This window comes from Trichogramma pretiosum, unplaced genomic scaffold, assembly GCF_000599845.2.
Source record: "Trichogramma pretiosum strain Unisexual culture from Peru unplaced genomic scaffold, Tpre_2.0 scaffold40, whole genome shotgun sequence".
Lineage (NCBI taxonomy): Eukaryota > Metazoa > Arthropoda > Insecta > Hymenoptera > Trichogrammatidae > Trichogramma > Trichogramma pretiosum.
Window position 1 is genome coordinate 267,185 of NW_019641657.1, and position 20,973 is coordinate 288,157.

The 20,973-nt window shown below is 42.2% G+C and overlaps 2 protein-coding genes across 9 annotated transcripts in view; one reads left to right on the forward strand and one right to left on the reverse strand.

Annotated features, from left to right (window-relative positions):
- LOC106656175 (calcium/calmodulin-dependent 3',5'-cyclic nucleotide phosphodiesterase 1-like) overlaps positions 1 to 20,973 on the reverse strand; it is a 160,680-nt gene that overhangs the window by 16,537 nt on the left and 123,170 nt on the right. Inside the window, exon 3 of one of the 8 annotated variants that reach the window (XM_014376878.2) lies at positions 5,297 to 5,335. The exons of the other annotated variants lie outside the window; for them this stretch is intronic. Coding sequence (XP_014232364.1) covers positions 5,297 to 5,335 — 39 coding nt within the window. The remainder of the gene's footprint in view (positions 1 to 5,296; positions 5,336 to 20,973) is intronic. 8 annotated transcript variants of the gene reach the window in all.
- LOC106656177 (alpha-glucosidase-like) lies at positions 282 to 17,614 on the forward strand. Its single transcript, XM_014376888.2, has 10 exons — positions 282 to 523; positions 585 to 1,076; positions 10,954 to 11,110; positions 13,539 to 13,873; positions 13,939 to 14,064; positions 14,145 to 14,570; positions 15,095 to 15,350; positions 15,448 to 15,667; positions 15,761 to 15,895; positions 16,655 to 17,614. The coding sequence occupies exons 3-10, from the start codon at positions 10,963 to 10,965 to the stop codon at positions 16,734 to 16,736; spliced, it is 1,728 nt and encodes a 575-aa protein (XP_014232374.1). The 5' UTR covers positions 282 to 523; positions 585 to 1,076; positions 10,954 to 10,962; the 3' UTR covers positions 16,737 to 17,614.

Genomic DNA, 20,973 nt, shown 5'->3' on the forward strand with positions numbered 1-20,973 from the left:
CGTAAACACTAGACATCGTGAGTAAGAGCTTATATACCCGCCCCTGGATGATAATCCGAGAATACACGCGAGCTCGCGCGAAGCTTTGAGCATCCTCTTCGTCAATTACGAACTCGCCATGTAGCTCGGCTCGTCTATATACCATACTATATATCGACTGATCGCAGCCGAACCGAGTTGTATGTATACACACACAGCAGTACCTACAGTTCCACAGCTCTACGTGCGAGGTTGAGTTTCTCGATGTGCGCACGTTTACACACACACACACACACGCACGCATACGGACACAATGGGAGGGAAAAGCGACCGAGCGTTAATAAAAGCTCCTACTCGATTCGACAAGTTTACACAGGCCCCCGTTGTAACTTGTTTAATAAGTTAACTAATTACAAGACACGAGCTCTCTCGCGAGAGAGAGAAATACGTACGTTACGTCTACATACTTATAAGCGCGTATACACAGCGGCATAAAGTCCGAACTTGTAAATAGCACAGCGACACGGAAGGACTCTTCGATAAAGTGTGTGTGTACCACTCGGGATTATTTTCTATATATATATATATATACGTATCTGCCGTAGCGTTGCAAGTTTTCGAGAGCCGGAGGAGGACGCGGTGCGCGCGGAATTGTGTTCTTGTGAACTATCCTATAGACCAATGTATATATAGCTTAAGATTGCGACGTCTTGTGTATTAGATGTATATACATAGGACGACTCGGGCGCAGAACTAGTAGTCGAGAAGCCTTGAGCTAGTAATTCCTAGAGTAATGATTCGAGAAATTAGCCTCGAACTAAATTACTCGTCGACGCAGCAGTAGCAGCATCCAGAGACCGTCCGACCGACTGGAATTCCGCAGGCTTATATACTTTCTGATGCTTTGGCGGCACGCATAATGGCTCGAGTGGTCTAACTCTTCGGTATATAATGCGGACCAGCATAAGTGCCGCGCGCGCGTCGAAAACAGAGGAAATATTCCGCATCCGAGATTCTCTTCCACTCGGCGAGCGAGCTTCTTTGATAATATATACAGAGGTCGGAAAATTTTTTCGCAACGAGGAGCGCGCAAGAAGGTACGTCTTTGTTTCTTAATTACCTCGCCGTTTATATAAGCTACTTTGAAACTCGATACTCGATAATTACTCAATTTGTAATTGAACGACGCCGAGTTTCGTATCCTCGAATTTTGAGTAGATGACTCTAAGCTGTTGTTTTACAGTTCTTTGAGCTCGGTGTAAAGACGATGTTTTATTTCGCCGGATAAGTATACGAGAGAAATGGCATTTTTGGGTGTACCGGAGACAGAAAGAGACAAGTTTCATTTTATCGATCACGTTTTACGAGACTATGAAGTGACGCGTAAACTTTCCCGACTGTTTTCCAGATCAATTGACTTCGAAGCGTTCGCGAGATAAAGGAAATGACAGAAATATTTTCTATCTGTGGCACGGGTCGAGGGATGATAACATAAAAGAAGTAAAATCGATCGAGAGAGATAGAATTATCACTTTAATAAAATAGACAAATAATTGAATCGAGCAAAAAGTCAAAATCGACAATAATAGTTCAAATCGGTAGCAGCGAGTACGGTGTAATTAAACTTTTTTTATCTTACGAGCTCGAAGCGAGTCCATATCGTCGAAATTTCAAATTTTACAAGTAATAAAAACACACACTTAAAAGGTTTATGTTAGCACGGTTAATTGCCATTAAAGAAGCATAATTGATACTTGGCTTATAAAAGCACGTGATTAAAAGTGTGTGTATAAACACGAATCAAAAAATGATGAGTAAAATGCACACAGGGCTATTATTTCTCATCGTCTGCATACAAATTATGCTTGTATAACGTTTTACGTACACTAATTCACGTTCTCGTTATACAATGCTCGCCTTGGATAATTTTCTGATATGCTAAAAAAATATTATACTTTGATGACTCAATTATTCATGTAAGAAGCTTCAGTAGCGAATTGTAAGATGTGAAATTAATTAACACCCCGTAAATCTACGCCCAAGTAGCTAAACTGCGACATAAAATTGAAGAAATCGAATCGACTTTTTTTTCACTTCCTACTTAATTAATTTTAAAATAATTTTATTCGGAAAAAATTCATAACACCAGCATCGATCGGAAAACAAACATGATACAATTTTTTTCTCGATGACATCATTCGCTCCGACGGAGATTTAATTTTAACAGCTGTTACAAATTACATAATGCAAAATATCATCCAGACAATTGAAATAATACGAGCTGATTCGCATCTTTGCAATTTACATCGCTCCGTTTTGCGATCGAGCGCGACAAAAACGTGACGCATAAGTTAATTCGAGTCGCGGACGTTTGCGAAATCTTCGCTCTCGCGCGCGCGCGCAGATTTTCATAAATTTATGCAAATACAAATGTGCATTGAAAATTAAGTGCATTCAACTTTTCAGAAACTGCCAACGAGAAACGACGCGCGTAAGTGCAATCGGAACAGAAATTTGTTAACTCGTATATATACCGAGTTCCCCAGCAACAACAGCACACAAAAAAATGAACCGAAAAAGTACTTTCGAGAGCAATCTTTTTTCTTTTCCCATCTCTCTTTTTATTTTGACAAATATCGTACACTCTCGCATTGTCAAAAGCTGTATCAGAGAGAGCATACACGGGGTAGCGTCTTCGTTGTATATATATATTTTTTGTCATCCGTATATAGTTATGTTTAATCATTTTTTGTGACATGGTTGAATCTCGCTTCTTGATGTCACCCGATGTATAACGCGTGCGGCGCATGTGAGAGCAAAATATTGTTTTCGCTCGATATATACACACACGTATGTATGCTGCCTCGACTGCGTACGTGCACGACAACACCTGCGCGCGCGCGCGTGTGTGTGTGTGTGTGTGTGCGGATGAAATATTGCAGTGGACATTGCGAGCTGCGACGACGATGGTGTAGAGTGCACTTTTATCTGGTGAAAACGATAGCGAGGGGAGCAGCGACATACTGCCCTCTCTGCCTCGCCTGTATATATACAGTCGCACGGTCGATATTCGTCCTTTTTTTTTTTTTTTTTTTNCCTTTTTTTTTTTTTTTTTGTTGCCATGTCTCTCGCGTCCTCGCGCGCAACTCGTTAAGACGCTTTATCAGGTGTGTGTGTGTGCACTTTTTGGGGACGATTTTTTTTTATTTCCGAAAAAGTCGAGCGAGGAATAAAATGTATAAAAGTACAAACGGCGAATCAAATGTCCTGGTCTGAGTCGTGCCATATTCGTCGTGTAAAGGACAATATTTTACTCGTGAAATTTGAAAGTTTTAATATCTCGTGTTTCTGAAATTGAGATTTGATGAAAAATTTGATATTATAATGGCAGTATACTGAAAAATTTAATGTTTTCCGTCTAAGTTTCATGAAATTTGAACTATTTCCATAAGAAAAAAAGTTTATAATTTTATGTCGATACATCACTATGCTCTCAAGATTTATAGAAAAAATTTTTACGAGAATATTTCATTCAACTTCAACCAACGATAACTAGCACAGTAAAATTCCTTCAGGTAGGGATTTTTTTACACGCGTCCGTCCCTATTTAATAAAATTAAAAATAACGCAATTTTATTTAGAAAAATTTTACTTCGAAACTCCGTTCGATCGGAGAGAGCTTGCACTATTTTTAATCCCGTTAACTATAATTATTCGAAAAGAAGGATCGTCGAAAGGCGTCAAAACCATGAGATTTAAACGAAAGGCTTGATCTCGCTAAAATGTTTGAGCAACGCGTCGGCGGGTATATACCTTTGATTTACCGATAAGATTAAATCCAATCACGCACGACCAAAGTATACTTGTTTACGCCTCGGCTATACATATAATCTATTTTTGATGAAACGTTTTCATTCGTCAGCGTGATGCACTCGCTTCGCTCCAAAGTTCGCTCAATTAGTATTAAAATATATATTTACTCGAATTCGATGTTCAATACCGACGCGTATCATAAATAATGTTTTATAAACGGCGCTCTGCCTCTCTCTCTCTCTCTCTAACGCGACGATGAACCCTGACCAACGCCGAGGCATTAAAGTGAAATAAAATAAAAAATAAAACGAAACGAAATAAAACAAACGAACATCAGCCTGGTGCATGTTATTGCGTATTATATATATGTATATATAACGCCAGCCGCAAGCTCTCTCTCTCTCTCTCTCTCTCACTCGGCACATTTCCAGGGCGCCAGGGGGTTGGTTATACAGTAGTATTGTATGAGGAGGTGCAGAGAGCTGCAGCAGCAGCAGCAGTGCAGTGTGTGCCAGCACACACACAGTGTGCACCTGGATATTGATTATAGCGCGGCGCGCGCGTACGCACCTCACTCTCTCTCTCTCTCGACCGCGCCGTTGTACAACGCCAGGCAGGCAGAGGCAAGGTATATATAGGTACACACAGAGGCTCTATACTGCTGCTCCTGCTATACTACTACTAGCTACTATAACTGCCTACTGTTGCTTAACAATAGGCCGTGTGAGCGCGCGCTACCTGTCAGAGCCCGGCGGCGTCGTGATTCCAATTCCATAAAAATGCAAAAACGATTGTTAAAAAAAAAGAAAAAAAATGATAATAAACGCGAGGACTGCCCAAAGTACTCGAAAGTATACGTGCGAGTCGAGGTTTGATAAATTTGCGTGCTCGAAACTATATACGGCAGCAGCGGTGATTGATGCGTGTATACGTTTATAAGTATCGGTCATTTTTGTGAGCCCAGACTCGACGTCAATATTTACAACTTTTATCGACGATATATACGAAGCGAATTATTATTTTATGATGCCAATTTGGATAGTTAATTTCGAGGATATTAATAGAGCTGTATAATCTGTTAGAAAATTATGAGTGATTGATAAAACATTTTTTTCATTCAATCGGTGAATACACACACATGATAGTGTTCAGACATCGAAATTTTATTGCTGGGATTACTTTTTCGTCGGGTGGATATACATTGGTTTTTCTTTCTTCTTAGGATATGCAAAAATAGAGGTGTGTGTAAAAAAGTAAGCTCACTCCAAAAACCAGCGTGCAAAAAAGTATGTCAAAAAAGGAAGAAAAAAAAAGAAATATTTCAATTGTAAAAATGAATTTATTTATAAAAAAGATAGAGCAGATAAAATGAGGCAAAAAAGTAGGTAAAATTTTATTCAACAAGATAACAAGTGAAAAAACATTAGGACGAAGAAGAATAGGATACTTTTTTTTTCCAGGAAAAAGTTTAAAAGAAATCCACAGTAATAAAATTTTGACTCACCATTTTTTTCGCGCGGCGAAATTGCTTTTGAAAGTAAACCTAAAAGTGAAATGAGTTGTTTTAGATGAACTTGCTTTTGTTGTTAGAATATTAAAAGCTCTTAATGTTTCAAAGTATGCAAAAAAAAAACAAGACAAATGAAGATGTACGGAAAAGACCTTCCAAAATATTCCTGCTTTTAATTTTCTTAAAATTTCTTTAATTCAATTACTCAAACTTCGTGTTGGTAGCGTTATTATCAAAACGACCACATTTTATCTAATTTGGTTCTCAAAATTATAGCCAGACACCGACCAAAAGTCACGTAGATGGGAAAAAATTTTCTAGCACGGCGAGTAGATGAAATCTTCAACATTCGTACACGAATAAAAGTTTTACTTATTCGGTCCGCAATTAAAGCAACAATAAAAAAAAAAAATCTCGTCTCTAATAAATCTCTCTCTCTTCTTTAATTAAATCGCCACGCAGTATTTCGCCCCTTATGCAGCTTGGACTTATTAAACCAAACGAAACAACGACAACGAAAAAAAAAAAAAAGAGCCAAAGCAACCGACTCGTTCTTTTACGCGACAAGGATAGTTAATCAACTCTCCCGCGAGTTGAATAAATTACGAAAAATGTCGTCGACGCAGCAGCAGCAGCAGCAGCAGCAGCAGGAGTGGAGGAGGCTACATTTTAATTCTATTATATGTAACAAAAATGTATAAGCCAGAGAGTCAAATTTTTGGGTGGATCGTTTCTTACCACTAAATCTTCCAAGTTTATGCTCTTTACAGGATAATTCTGATAAAACGGCAAATAACTCGTAAGCTCTTTCTCGTTTTAGGGGCGAGAGATGGGCTAGGGGTGAAGGGATGCGATGCAAAGACGCGCGTTACGAACGAGCCTCCACCTACATTTCTGTACTCAGCACGTATACCCAACAGACCGAGCGCGCACGTAACTTTAGGATATAAAGGTAACAGTCGGCTGCTGCTCTTCAGCTCTCTTCGGTCCAGTGCGTACTTTATCTTTTTTTTTCCTCCCTCCCTCGCTCTCTTCCTCCTTTCTTTTTTCCTTTTTTTTTTACCCTGCCCACGTCACTGGCTATATCCCGTATAATGGAAAAAAGTTCAAGTTGGTTTCGAGCGTGCATGCGCGCGTACGACCTGCTGCAGAGAGAAAGAGAGAGAGAGAGAACTGTAAAAGCTCTATCAGAAACGCGGTTTCTCGCCTGTTTAATTACGCTCACCCCAAGGGAGATACCCTCTCTCTCTCTCTCTCTCTGTCTCTTTCGTGTAACTCAATCGCTTCACTTTGCCGACTAGCACGATTTTTTTTTCTTGCTCGGGAGAGAGAGAGAGAGAGAGAGTAAAAAGAAATAAAAACTATGCGAACTACTCTACACTCGTCGGTTAAAAAGGGACATGCGCGCGAGAGTTTCGCAAATATTACACGGAAGCGATAAACGTTTTATACAATCGCCGCGTACTATCACTTTGGCGAGTTTTAATAAAAGCTCGCCACTCGAACGTCGTGTACGCGCGTACACGTACTCGACGCGCTTGCAGCCTTTAACTTCACCCGAGCCACACACATGTATGTATAATGACCAAAGATCAAATTTTATTGGAATATCGTCGACGTCGTCGTAGTCGCGGGCCGCTTGTGGACAAATCAAATATCAATTTCCATCAACCTCGCGTCGTACATACATTAAAACGGCAAATATATATGTACACGTATACGTGGAGGAAATTTCGAGCATCGTCGGAATTTCCAATATACGCTCAATGGAAATCTCTTATACTCCAACGTCAATCGTGTACACTCGAAAAATAAACGAGTAAAGACTGTGACGGATTAATAAAATTAGGGATTAATTGCAATTGCTGCTCATCTCTCTCTTCTCTCTCACTGTGCGCAAAATCAGTATTGCGTTCGACACTATATTGCAAATCTATATTTGCCATTTATACAGTCATTCGTGCGCTATAGTGTATACGAATGAGAGATACACTGCGACGCAGCAGCAGCAGGAGAAATAGCGACGCTGTACACGTAGATGCTGCACCGAAAATCGTAATTACATTTTGCAATTACTTCCGCTAATCGCCGAATGCGCGCAGAGCTCGCTCAGCCGCCGCCGTTGCCCATGTACCATAGCGTCGTTTGTTAATCCCTCAATGAGTCGTGTGCGGAGCTTCTAGTTTTCTCCGACACGCGCCCGAGATGCGTACGTGTTCGGCAAGATATCCGCGCGCGATTCAGCGACGAAATCGTGCGGCGCAGGCACGGGCGGGATATATAAGAGAGTTTCATTTTAAGAATCCGAGGTTTGTATAAACGCGAGGATCCGGATGATTAATATTTTTCGTGACGAAACGGAAACGAGACGGCTGGTATATACGACGCATACAAGTGCATACAACGAACGATCGTTATCGACGACGTACGAAAAGAAACGAAAAAACAATATTTACATCGAAATCCGCATCGTTGAAATTAGCGCACGTACATGATCGTCGCGAGCAAAAACGTGTAAAATATATCAGCGCGTCACGCTAAATAACTGCGGCAAAGATTATTATTGAAAATAAAAAAAAGTTAAAAAATAAAAAAGTAGCTCGACCACCGGCGCGCAGATATACGGATACACTTAATAACGAGCGCGTGTATCACGTGTGCCGAACAATTATATCAATGTCTCGCGGGCCTGCGAGCGCGACTGTGTACTTGTATATCGCGTGTGTCTCTCTATCTTACCCGAGGCTGTGTAGCCCGGCTATATATATTATATATAACGCGCGGCTGGCGCGAGATCTCGTGCCCGCAAACATTTTGCGCGTCGTCGTCGTCGCATTGCTTTCGTCATCCTCGCACACACATAGAGAGACACGGTATATATGCACTGCGATTTGTGCAGGTGCTATATACACCGCCTTAATGTACATACACTCGATCGTCGTGCTGCTGTTGCTGCAGTGTCAACGCCGCGGTGGGCCGCCGGGGGCGGGGGAGTCGGTCGCGTATACACATACCGTCGCACACGACAAAGAATGTGCGATGCAGCACACATAATATATACACGCGCTTGGATAACGTGCCTAACTTGAGAAATTCGGGGCCGTCGATGCTATTCGCGTTGCATATATACATAAGTTCGTGCGCCCTGCGTGTATATGTATGTATACGTCCGCAACAAAGTGGACCAACCTTCCGCGCGCGCTAAATTAACTGATTTATACCTTTGTCTTTGCGCAAGTATGTGTGTGCGATGCGATGCAAGCGACTGTATATTCGCATGCTGGCTCGCACGCACGCGCACACATGAATATCTATACCACATGACTAGTAGCAGTCGATTGTATTAATACATGCATGTACGCCGCGCGCCCGTTGACATCTGTGCGCAGGTGTATGTGTGCATGCGACAGCGGTATAAGCGATCGCAAGCTCGAAAGTCACAGTGGTAATAGCAGTGCTAGTAGTAGTACACTAGAAACGGTGTGTCCCTATGCTAATCTCTTTGTGCAGGTTAATGTGAAATTCTCTTTATAGAGCCTGTGTGTGTATATAGCACACACGTATAGAGCAGCAGCGAGCACTGTATACAAGGTTATACCACCGAAATCCGAAAGATTTGACCTCGATTAGTATCGAGTCGAAAATTTCGATGTTTACGCGCGTACGGCCCGCGCGCAGTGGTTTGTTGTTATACACACACACACACATACATACGTATATGTTGCATGATAATTACGTTTTAATAGTTGTACCAATTGGGCGTAATGTAGTTGTTTATGTTTATGCGCGTGCGAGCTCGCACGTATACGTATGTAAAAGTACGTTTGTCGAGTGCAAGTAACTTTTTTCAGCAAGTTTTTTTTTTAACGACGTTGACGCATGATGAAATTCATTTCGAACGTAAACGAAGTAAAGCCAAAACAAAACGCAAGAGGTACGGGGAAATCAGGTAAATCGAATGCAGTCGAGTGCAGTGTCTTCGTTGCGTCTCGATCGGAACTATATACATTCGAGATTATACCCGAGGCAAGAAAGCAGTGTATAGTACAGGATAATTAGTACGGATATCTGTAAATAGGCACGTATCAGTCAAAACTCATCGCCAAGCAATCGTCACACTCATACACAAAATTTCACTCGTGTGCCCCCAGCCGCGTTAATTATCATCTAATAAAAAAATCACGTTCTCGTTTGTAAGTCGAATCGTAACAATTTCTTCTTTTTTTTCGTTCTCGGGGGCTCGTTTATCTTATCCATTGTTTTCGGCTATTTTATTGGCTCGATACGGAGGATTGGCTCGGAAACAATATAGAATTCGAAAGTTGGGCCCGATAAAATCTCGGCGCGATCGCAATCATACTAATGTGTATTGTACACCGCACATCACGTACTCGTCAAATTTTTGGTCGCCATAATAACATTAGAAGCGTATTTTATATATTCGTGTTTATGATTGTAATGATATATTTACAGTCACGCGCGCTATCGTTACATTTTTTTTTATTTTTAAATATTTTTGCTTCTTAGTCACGTATACGTACTACGCGACTGTTAATGAGTAAATTACCGCGCTAAAATTACCCCGCGGTGTATGCACTCGGCGTGTGTTGGCACTGTGTATCACTTCAACCGCAAAATATGCCACACGGGGATCAGTCATTTTATTTTTAGGCACTTCTAGAACCACTGCAGGCGCTAAAGAGCTCGAGCGAGAGAAGCAAATGTATATAGTGCCAGCGTAATATTTTACTTTTGTTTAAGTATTTTAGGCACGCGAGTTTAGCGACGGAATTATGAATAATATTTTCTCAGGCGAAAAACTTCGTGAAAAAGAAAAGAGAAGAAAAAATATCACAATGATGCAATAAATGACAGATGTTGGTATATTTCCGTTTATTATTATCAGAGCAATAAATGAAATTCTTTTACATATGTGCATGCAATTGTTGCCAAACGAATGCACAAAATTGTACGTCGTTTGGATAACTTTTCATTGTAACTCGCGGAATACTTATCGATACAATCGTTCAGTAACTTTATCAACGATGACATCTCTATATACTACAAGCAAACAAACAAGATCTGGATTATTCACGGCTACTTTTATTATCTACGCGAGGAGAGTCGAGCCTACCGAAAGAATTTCGACCGATTATGATAAAGATTTTATACGGGTGCGTCTGGGCCGTCAATCGTATCCAAAAACGTTCACAATTACGCGCCCGAGATTATAAAAAAAAAGTTCCCCCCAGACAATTAGCGATAAGCTATGTGTACGCTAACAACAATTAAGTTGTCAAATCATAGACCCGTGTCGATTTCAAACTCCGGAAATCCCTCCCTACCAATTTCTCGCTCGCGAGCAGCAGTTTTTTTTCTGTATTATAAAAAGACAGATCGAAATTCGAACTTGAGCCACTACCGATTCATCCAGTGAATGACGAAGTGCTCGTTGTAATAGTATTAATTCATTTTCAAATACGTACCTATCGAGTACGAGCATTTTTTTTTTTTTTTTTTTTTCANTTTTTTTTTTTTTTTTTTTGTCAAGTGAACTTCACATTCGAGCTTCACATAGCTTCAAATCAATTTAAACGAGTTCGAGTTTCAAATAAATTACATATCGACGAATAAATAAAATTCAACTTCAGCTCGGCAAAATGAAGATCCGATTCGGGATTGGAGCTTTGGCGCTCCTGGTTTTAGGAGTCGTCGGCGATTCGGGCTGGTGGAAAACGATGTCGCTCTATCAAATCTATCCCAGAAGCTTCAAAGACAGCGACGGCGATGGAATTGGCGATATAAAAGGTTCGTACACTTTTGATTCACTTTACTTTTGGTACATGAATGAAGATCGAGCGAAATATGTCTGGATATCTTTTCACGAATTAATTCCCAAGTTCAAACGAACAATCGATTGGTATATATTTTTATCAAGATATATTTTTTGCATACACCTTTGTACAAATATGTACAGCAGTTGCAAATAAAACGAATATTTTAAGCTCGGTGTATTCAAATATTTGACTCGTTTCGGAGATTGATAATTTAGCTTCGTATCAAATGTTTTAATTAGAGATGAAATAATTTCTGCTCGCTTCGTATCGAACAAGTAATTCTCACTTCGAAGCCCTTGTCACGAATTTCCATTCAACGATACTTCGATAAACGGTTGAAATTTTTTTCCTTCCATGAAGCTCGGAAGTCTTCAATTTTATTTTTCAAGTCAATCAATCAAATTCAATGTCAAAGATATTTCAATTGACAAGGGTCGAAAAAAAGAAAATTATTCCCCCCGGTGAGTGACCGGTCAACTTCTCTCTCTCTCTCTATCTCTCTTTTTCTCTTCGACATTGCGCGCGGTAGAAATGCAAGATCGATAAAGCCAATGCACGAAAACGCGCCAATTGAAATTTCCCATCGTACTATATACTAGCTCGAAACTTTGAAGCAATCGTAGCAACCGTACGAGTGAAACAATCGCCTCCCCTTTTCCGCGAAGATAATATAACAAACGTTTGCTGGATTGACGCGCGGGGCGAACGATGATGGTTGGCGAGAGGCGAAATTTCAATTGTTTTATACACGTGTGTGTGTGTATGCAGGTCCGTGTGTAAGTCGGAGATTAATCGAGTATTCGCCAAACTGCTGCTACTATACCTACCTAATAGTCTCGGCGATCGCTGCAGTTGAATTTCGCATCATTAATTTCGCTATGCCGCAATGGTATAACAAGAGGAAGTTTTGAGAGCCGTACATTCGTAAAAGTGTATGAAGAAAAAAAAGGGACCACGCGAAACGTAGATTAATTCGAAATTCCGTCGAGCAAAATTGAGTTATCAGAAAAAATCCGCCCGACTGTGGATGAAGCGGCTGCAAGTAACATTTCTCTCTCTCTCTCTCTATCTGGGCTCTTTATTACGCGAGTGCAAACAGCTGCGCTGCTACGTACAATATGCTCGATTCACGAGGCAGAAGGAGAACAATAATATAATTCGCAACTCCGAGCTGTGTGGATTCTCCGCGCGCGTCCACCGGGTCAGCAGCACTTGAGCGCGTATATACACACACGTAAATTACATATAACAATAATGGTAACGCGTACGTTCGAGAGTATACATAATACAATATATGCAGAAATTCGGGCAAAAACAATCGAGTTGACGCTTTTTTTGTTTTCGTACAGTAAGCAGCGAAAACAGGTACAGATATAAGTTCGTGTGTATTGCAGATAGTACACGCACACACGTATCGTACCCGATATATATATATATATATGGCGTAATCGCCATAAGAGAGCAGTTCGGCGCGGTGAGACCACTAATATATGCGAGGGGTTGTCTTTGTAGAATACGTATATATACGCATACACACACGTGGTATGTGGCTACCGGAGCTGCACGAGAGAGAGAGAGGTGAGAGAGAGCTAGTTTGCTCACACACGATTAGAATTTCATCGGAAACCCAATGACCTGCAAAGCTCTCTCTCGCAAGCGCACCCCATATGCACACTGCACACATAGCACGCGCCGCGTGGAGTAGCAATACGCTATACAATACGCTCCAAAACACACACACGCACACAGAGATATATGTAGAGTTGGGTAAGCCCGCGTGTGCCATATATATAGTAGTGCCTTGTTTATCCGTCTTAGTTATACACGTTCGCGTGGTTCGCAGTGTATTGTATTGTATATACAGCGCGAGGAGCTGAGGGAGATGAGAGCAAATCGGATATGATGTCCATTACGGCGGTCCATCTAGTCTTACTCGAGCAGCTATAGCTGACATGAATTACGCAACGAATTCTTATTTTATGCCGTTAATAAATTGTTACGATTATAATTGTAAATATTGTTACCTCTGATGGAGAAATGAGTGACTTAGTTTCCTAATATAGTCAAAGACCGTGTCGAGCTTGCAGAAGCTGAGAAAATAATTTTCGAGGTCTGAGAGCGTACGAAGCGAGATGCCGTGTACAATTTATGCACGTGTTTGCTCTGTGCGTGAGTACACCAGCGCCGTGCGGCTGATTGAATTTTTGGGAAGCTGCGAGAGGCACTGCAAGCACGCTGGCTTCGGGCTATATTATTATTATTATATATTATTATATAACAGCAGCGCGGTAGCATTTCCGTAATGAAAATCAGCTTTTATTCCTATTTCGGCCACGAATATACGTATATTTTTCCTTCTTTTTTACTTTGATCGTTGAATTAATCCGTAATACGCGCAGGTATAATCAGTAAGCTGCAGCATCTCGTCGACTCGAAGATCGACGCGTTCTGGCTGTCGCCGATCTATCCCAGCCCCATGGTCGACTTCGGCTACGACGTGTCGGACTTCAAGGCGATCGATCCGATCTTCGGCACGATGGAGGACTTCGAGCTGCTGCTCGAGGAGTCGCACAGGCTCGGCCTCAAGCTCATCATGGACCTGGTGCCGAATCACAGCTCCGATCAGCACGACTGGTTCCGCAAGAGCGCCAAGAAGATCGAGCCCTACACGGATTACTACATCTGGCACGAGGGAAAAGTCGTCGACGGCGTCAGACGACCACCCAACAATTGGGTATGTATATCGACTATTTTATGAGCGCTTTGGAGCGAGATGTTTGAAAATGTCGTTGTTCATAGGTGAGCGTATTTCGTGGAAGCGCCTGGACTTGGAACGAGGAAAGGCAAGCCTATTACTTCCATCAGTTCGCAGCGGGACAGCCCGATTTGAACTTCCGCAACGAGCACGTCATCGAAGAGATGAAGGTATGATTTTTTCTCCCTAAACTCGATCAAATAGAAAAAATAACAACGATATAATCATAACGATTTATCATGTCTCACAGAACGTCATGAGATTCTGGCTCGACAAGGGAGTCGACGGTTTCCGCATCGACGCCGTGCCCCACCTAATGGAGGCGGAGCATCTGCGCGACGAGCCCGTGACGGGCACCGACCCGGAGAGCTTCGACTACACCGAGCACATCTACACCAAGAGCCTGCCCGAGACGTACGATCGGGTGGCCGAGTGGCGCGCCGTCCTCGACGAGTACAGCAGTCAAGAGGAGGATGGCCAGGACGAGCGCATGATGATGATCGAGGCCTACGACACGATCCCCCTCACGATGAAGTACTACGAGTACGGGGCCCACTTCCCCTTCAATTTCGGACTGATCGGCGACGTGGCGGCCTCGCCCACCGCCGAGGATTTCATGCACATCGTGGGCAACTGGAGCAACGCCCTGCCCGACAACGCCACCTCCAACTGGACTGTGAGTTTTCTCTCTTTCCTTTTTTTTTTTATTCGACTACTTTGCACTCTACACCCCCGCATGTATGTATGCCTCGCGTACACGAGTGCTCGAGACTTATGGAACGCGATTAGTCTCTCGCTCGCTCTCTTTCCTTCGTGTGATAATTCTCTTAATTAGAGGCACTTTCGAACACGCGCGAAAAAAAGGGTCGGAAGGGCCTTTGTGTCGACCCGCACCGAGAGAATTCACCTCTCTCGCGATCGCGTCTAGCCAGCAGCTTTTTCGACGTAATTTATTGCCAGAGATCGCGAGCGCTGCGAGTCCTACTTTTTTTTTTACTGGAATTTTTTTCCGCTTCTTTTGTCATTAAATTATGAATATATCGCTTTTGCATGTTAAATCGAGGCTGCGCGAGAACGCGACTAAAAATATGTGCATAGCGCCGTGCGTGTTTCGCGACATACACGCGAAAACGAAGGAAATCACATTCGTGCTTCTCCGAGATAACGTGTAATATCGTTTGTATTTTTTAATATTCACAGCCGGGCAATCACGACAAGCCTCGACTGGCCACGCGCTACGGTCGCGACTTCTCCAAAGCCGTGACGACGATGGTGCAGCTGCTGCCCGGCGTCGCGGTCACCTACTACGGCGACGAGATCGGCATGGAGGACACCTGGCTCAGCTGGGAGGAGACCCGCGATCCCCAGGGCTGCAACGCCGGCCGCGAGCACTACGAGGCCGCGTCCCGTGACCCCGCCAGGACGCCCTTCCAGTGGGACGACACGACCGCAGCTGGTAAGTGACGATTGCGTTTCGTAGCGTTGCTTGCACTGCGACTTTGGAGAGGGGATGATTTTGTTCAAACGTGAATTATGACGTTTTGTATCGACAGGATTCTCTTCGAACCCGAAAACGTGGCTACGCGTCAACGACAATTACAAGGAGGTGAATCTCGAGGCGGAAAAGGTAGCCGACTGGTCGCATTACAAGCTGTTCCTACGACTGGGCGAGCTGAGAAAATTGCCCGCCGTCTCCAACGGAACTCTCGAAACTTTCCTCCTCAGAGACCTGCGGAACGACCAAGCCGAAGAAACGATATTTGGCTTTTCCAGGTAATGATTGAACTCGAGTTATTTTATCGTCCAACTCATCATTAACCGAGCCTCAAATTGTTTCATGTTTCTCGTCCTCTCTCGCTAACGCAGAAATCTGGAAAACGAAAGCAGCGTTTACGTACTGTTGAATTTCGATTATCGCGAGGCCACGGTCGACTTGAGCGATTTTCCCGAGGCGGCGTACGTGAGGCAATTATTGAGCACCGATAAAAACGTCCCATCTAGGTGAGTACATAATAAAACACACACACACCCACATATTGGCAGAGAGAGCAGCATATTTTTAGATCGAGCATACACCCGTGTGTATTACACGCGAAACAAAGAGTACGGCGTGCAGCGCGAATGAAACAGAAAAAAAAAAGTAATCAATCCATTCGAGTTTGGATATACGTATTTTTCATTACATACGCGGCTCGCAGTTTATGGAAAAAGCGCCTTTGCTTCTCATAATCGGTATACACGCGCGCGTTGAGCCATCGGGGAATTTTTTCATTCCTATACGTATTTTGTATTATACACTTTTGCAGCAATTCTCTATATCTTTGCAGCAGCTCCGAATCCGATTAGCGCATACGTACATATATACGTGAGCTCGCGCTGCGCATCTCCATTTAAATAGTAATGTAACGTTCCTTCTCCACTTTATATCGACTTCGAGTCCGAGCGATAAAAACGAAGTTTTTTACGGCATTCAGCGCGAATGATTGTATGTTTATTTTAATATCCGGGCTGCGGAACAAGTTACTTTCGAACCGATACTCTTTACGATCCTTTTTTCAATTTAATGGCTATTAAAAAGTTACTATTAAAAATACTTTTTTCTTTGCCCCGATGAACGAGGACAAAATCTTTCAGAGAATTGTTTTACTTTCGACAACGATTCAATTAAAAATATCTCGAACTCTGCGAAAATAGATACATAATTGTGTGCATTTAAATTCACGAAATGTAATTTTAATATTATTATTTTATCATTCGCAGCGACGAGACGATGGAATCGAGAGCTCTCAGGATACCTGCGCGCGGCGCCGCTGTCTTTGTCGCCGCAGCCTCCGACCTCTAAGAGGTACGAAGTAGCTGGCGATAGAAATACAACGTGTATATAACGGTGGGAGATAAAACGTGTGTGTGTGCGCGCGCGTAAAGTTCACCGCGCGCACAAAGGCGTCGGCGGCGGCGGCGGCGGGTCTACTAACCGACCACCGAGCTACTACTATATACCGAGCAAAACGGAAAACATTGGGGATTACCAGCACCGGTGGTGACAGCAGCAGCAACGAAGAAAGCTCTGCCGTATATGTATCTGCACGCGCTGGAGCAGACGAAACCCTCTGTATAATTTACACGCCAAAAGAGAAATATCGTATCGGCCCGTAGTGTTCTGCGATCGTGTGTATCGCAAGTTTTCTCTCTACTGTTTCTCACTCTCTTTTCGCTCGCGACGAATGCGCTGCAAGCTCCATATAGCACTTTGATACGGTTCGGGCCTACGTACTCTCTGTCTGTCTGTAATCAGTCGTCGAACTTTTTCCATGCAACATAGTCAGCCGCGTACACGCGAAATCGTCGTGCTGCATCGAATGAAAGTGCAGCGCACAGGTTAACAACAGCAGCCAAAGAGAACAAGAGCGAGAGAGAAATCATACGCTCCAAGTATTTTTCGATGGTCACTTTGTGGTTGAAAGATTCGAATCACCCCCGCGCGCCCGAGGATGTGTCCTACATTTATATACGTATAGTCAAACACACACACACGATGTATCTGTAACTTTGTTGCTTGTTGTGGGCGATGAGTTATTTTATTTTTAGTTTTTAGTTGTATACTAGTTATAACGTAACCTGTATATTGTTGTATAAGTTAAAAATAGCCGAGCTATGTGTATTGTTTTGTTATTTATTATTTAAACGTTTTATCAATAAATAATTCACTTCGAGTGTATATCCAATCGACTTTCTCATTTCAATCCTTAATGAGTTTTAAAAACTCGAGAGAAGAAAATAATTACGTTATAGTTAATCGTTAACTCGATTGATATAAAGGCCCTGTGTATATATACATCCGCCGCTTCTTGCCAACTCTCTCAATCTCCTCCCCTTCCTATAGCTATATAGCTCATTCTATGTATATTGGTAAATGAGCCGGACTATCCTATCGCCGCCGTCGCCGCTGCTGCAGCGCGCGGATACTTGTCTCATTTTCATCGCAAGCTCCAGCGTGATATACAGTTATATACGTAACCGAGGTGCAGCTTGAAAAGACTGGGTCGTAAGCAATATTTGCAGCACAACGCCAAGGTATATCCGATCGAAAGTGTATAATATATAGATCCACTTGTATATAATTTCATTCGAGAGAGAAAATGAGTCTCCGGCTATAAAAGAAGAAAAAAAAACGCGTCGCGCGCAAGCTCGCAAGCTCTCTTCGTCTTTCTCTCGGGCTCGCGCGCGCGCCGTATCTCATAACTTGCGCGCATACCGTGAAGCATGGCTTTGAGCGCGAGAGAAAGAGAGTGGCGGAGACAGAGAGCTTTTAGTTTTAATTAAAGGAACTGTATAAGGCCAAAATAAGTATATATGAGAGATAATTGCCACGCATATTCCCCATATATATTTGAATGCGAATGTATGCGACGCACGGGAGGAATGCGTGCGTGCGCTCGGCACCCCGGCACTTTCTTAATTATCCTCAGCTCTTCTTCATTACTTGGATAAGAGAGACTGCAGAGAGACGTTGGCGTTATTTTTTTTCCTGATTTTTATATAGCTTCCTTTTAGATTGTGTATACGCTGATTCCGACGCGTCTTTTGAGTTGATGCAAGTACATCGATGAAAATGTCAAGGTATTATAATTATTGATCCGTAAAACAGAAGTTTAATCATCTTTTATGTAGGCATCAGAAATGCTAAACACAAAGATCGAATAAATCTGACGCTTCATTCTTTGTAGACATCACACACTTGTCATAATAATATTTGAATTATAAAACGACTAGCTTCTCATAAAACTAGTTCACACTGCCGATAAAAAAAATAGCAATAAAATTACGAGCGTAGCGCATAAAAATTGACCCGTCTGCCCATTCGTGTACGTCTACATTTATTACTACCCGACTTTTACAAGTACCTCGTGATCAAAATTACGCTCTAATCTCTTTTCGACACCATAAAAATTCCTAAACCACGAAAACAGCTACGTGACTTATTTCTTAGTGAAAACACGAGATAAGCAATTTGAAAATCTTCACTGTATATAATAACATTTGCAATCAGTGGTGCCTGTCAGTTAGTGCGTTATAATTGCGATCGGTTCATTGAAAAGTGAAGGCAATTTCGAATAATTAATCTCGCTTAAATACGCATACACAGTCGATCGGCGAGCTCGGGCGGGTTAAAGCCTTGTGTGCCGTTTGAGTGACGGATGGTAAATACTAAACGGCTCGTTGATTTATTTTTTTCAACTTTTCACTTTTCCCTCTCGTTGCGATTAGCGCGTAATCGCGATTCAACTCCAATGTTGCTATTTCAATCTTGTTAAATGTGCAACGCGCGTTTGTGAATAAAACAACGTGCTGCGCGTCCATCAATCGCTGCGCAGGAATGACGCGTACGGCGCGCCAGAGGGTCAGAGACGTCAACCCGCGTTGATTGCCCCAACCAGGGCGTCCAGTGCGCGCAAAACGGCCGGTATATATTTCATAACGTACACGAGCTCTAGGATCCCTGACACAAACGCGGTGGGCAAGCAAAGAAGGTTTATTAAATATGTTTAACTTGGGTATCGAAAAGGCTTTGTTATACGGCAGACTGACAAGTTTGAGATCCGCTTTTGCAACAAGCCGCAGCAACTAGGCAGTATAGCATAGGCAGTGCATCAGGCAAGCAGCAGCAGCGGCAGCACAGTTTGCTGCATCATTCAGGATCAAATATTAATTAAACAAGTTTCGAATCGCATTCACGTGTTCCATACGTACGCAGAGGCCGTACACACATACTACCGCTGTATGCAGTTCTCATTTGGATTCATGAACGTTTTGCGCGACGCATTGCGTCGATCGATGATGTTCGCCGCCATCACCGGGAAAACATAACGTTCGACTCTTAAGAGGGCGAGAGAGAGAGGCCACGCTTGCCGCTCGTGCTTTCATACAAAATATCCCCCGCGTGCGTATGAATGTGATCGTCGGAAAACTTATTTGAATCATGTGTCTGCGCGTACTTACTAGCAGCTTTGAATTGAATTGAAATTTTTGACGCGCCGACTCGTGCGTATAGTTGCAAATTATACAATACTCGGAAGATACTTCCTCGTACGATGCGATACATAATATTTTTTATAACAAAGAAAATGTACAATAATCGTTCGAGTGCGCGGCAGACGCAGCGATCGATAGCGCGAATTATATCTTATCCAGAGACTATAAAATGATTTTTCTTATTTCAACTTTAGTCCACGATCCGATGACATAATGAACGTAACGCAGTTATATACCCTTTTCTCCCCCCCCCCCCCCCCCCCAAANCTTTCCCCCCCCCCCTAAAATGTAAGTAATTGCGTTTTTGTCCCAATCTATTTTTTCTATGATTGAAAGAAATTGGAAACTTATTGCGTCAATTTGGAACCATCGAGTGGTCCAATTGCTTATCTCGTATTTTTTTAACTCAAGGAAGTAATAAGTCTTTAGCTAAAATTATGTTAGTGTTTAGTTAAAATTATGATGTATCATTAATTAGCTGTACAACAAACATTAAAAACTTGTATATGGCCGATTCTCTGTGAAATCGAATGGCCAAAAAAATTTTTTTTCTGCAAATATGAAAAACTTGCTGTTCCCGATGTCAGAAATGTCCCCAAATTTTATTAGAATTTTTGGGACCATCTATCACTCTTTTTCAGGGGCCCGAAGTTGGCCATTTTAGGGTTTTTTTGAAATTCATGAAAAATCACAAATATTAAAATAATTCCTGGATTAAAGTAGAATGATTCAAAAGTAAAAGTGCCCAGCAACTTTTTTGTTGGAAATTGTCCAAATTTTCAGAAAAAAAATATGCCAAAGTGATTGGAACAATCTAGGTAAATGTAAAGCAAAAAAACTGCAAAAAAAACATAAAACAAGAAATCTACTCGAGTTCGAACCGGACTTTCATTTCCTAAACTATGTAAAAAGCTTCCCAAAGATGTCAACTAATGCCTGATAAAGTTTTGTAATGGGTCTTAAAGTTTAACTCAATGTAGACAACAATGTGTGGTGAAAAACGTGCAAAAAAGGTCAAAAATGGGCCTAAAATGCCTAAAATCACC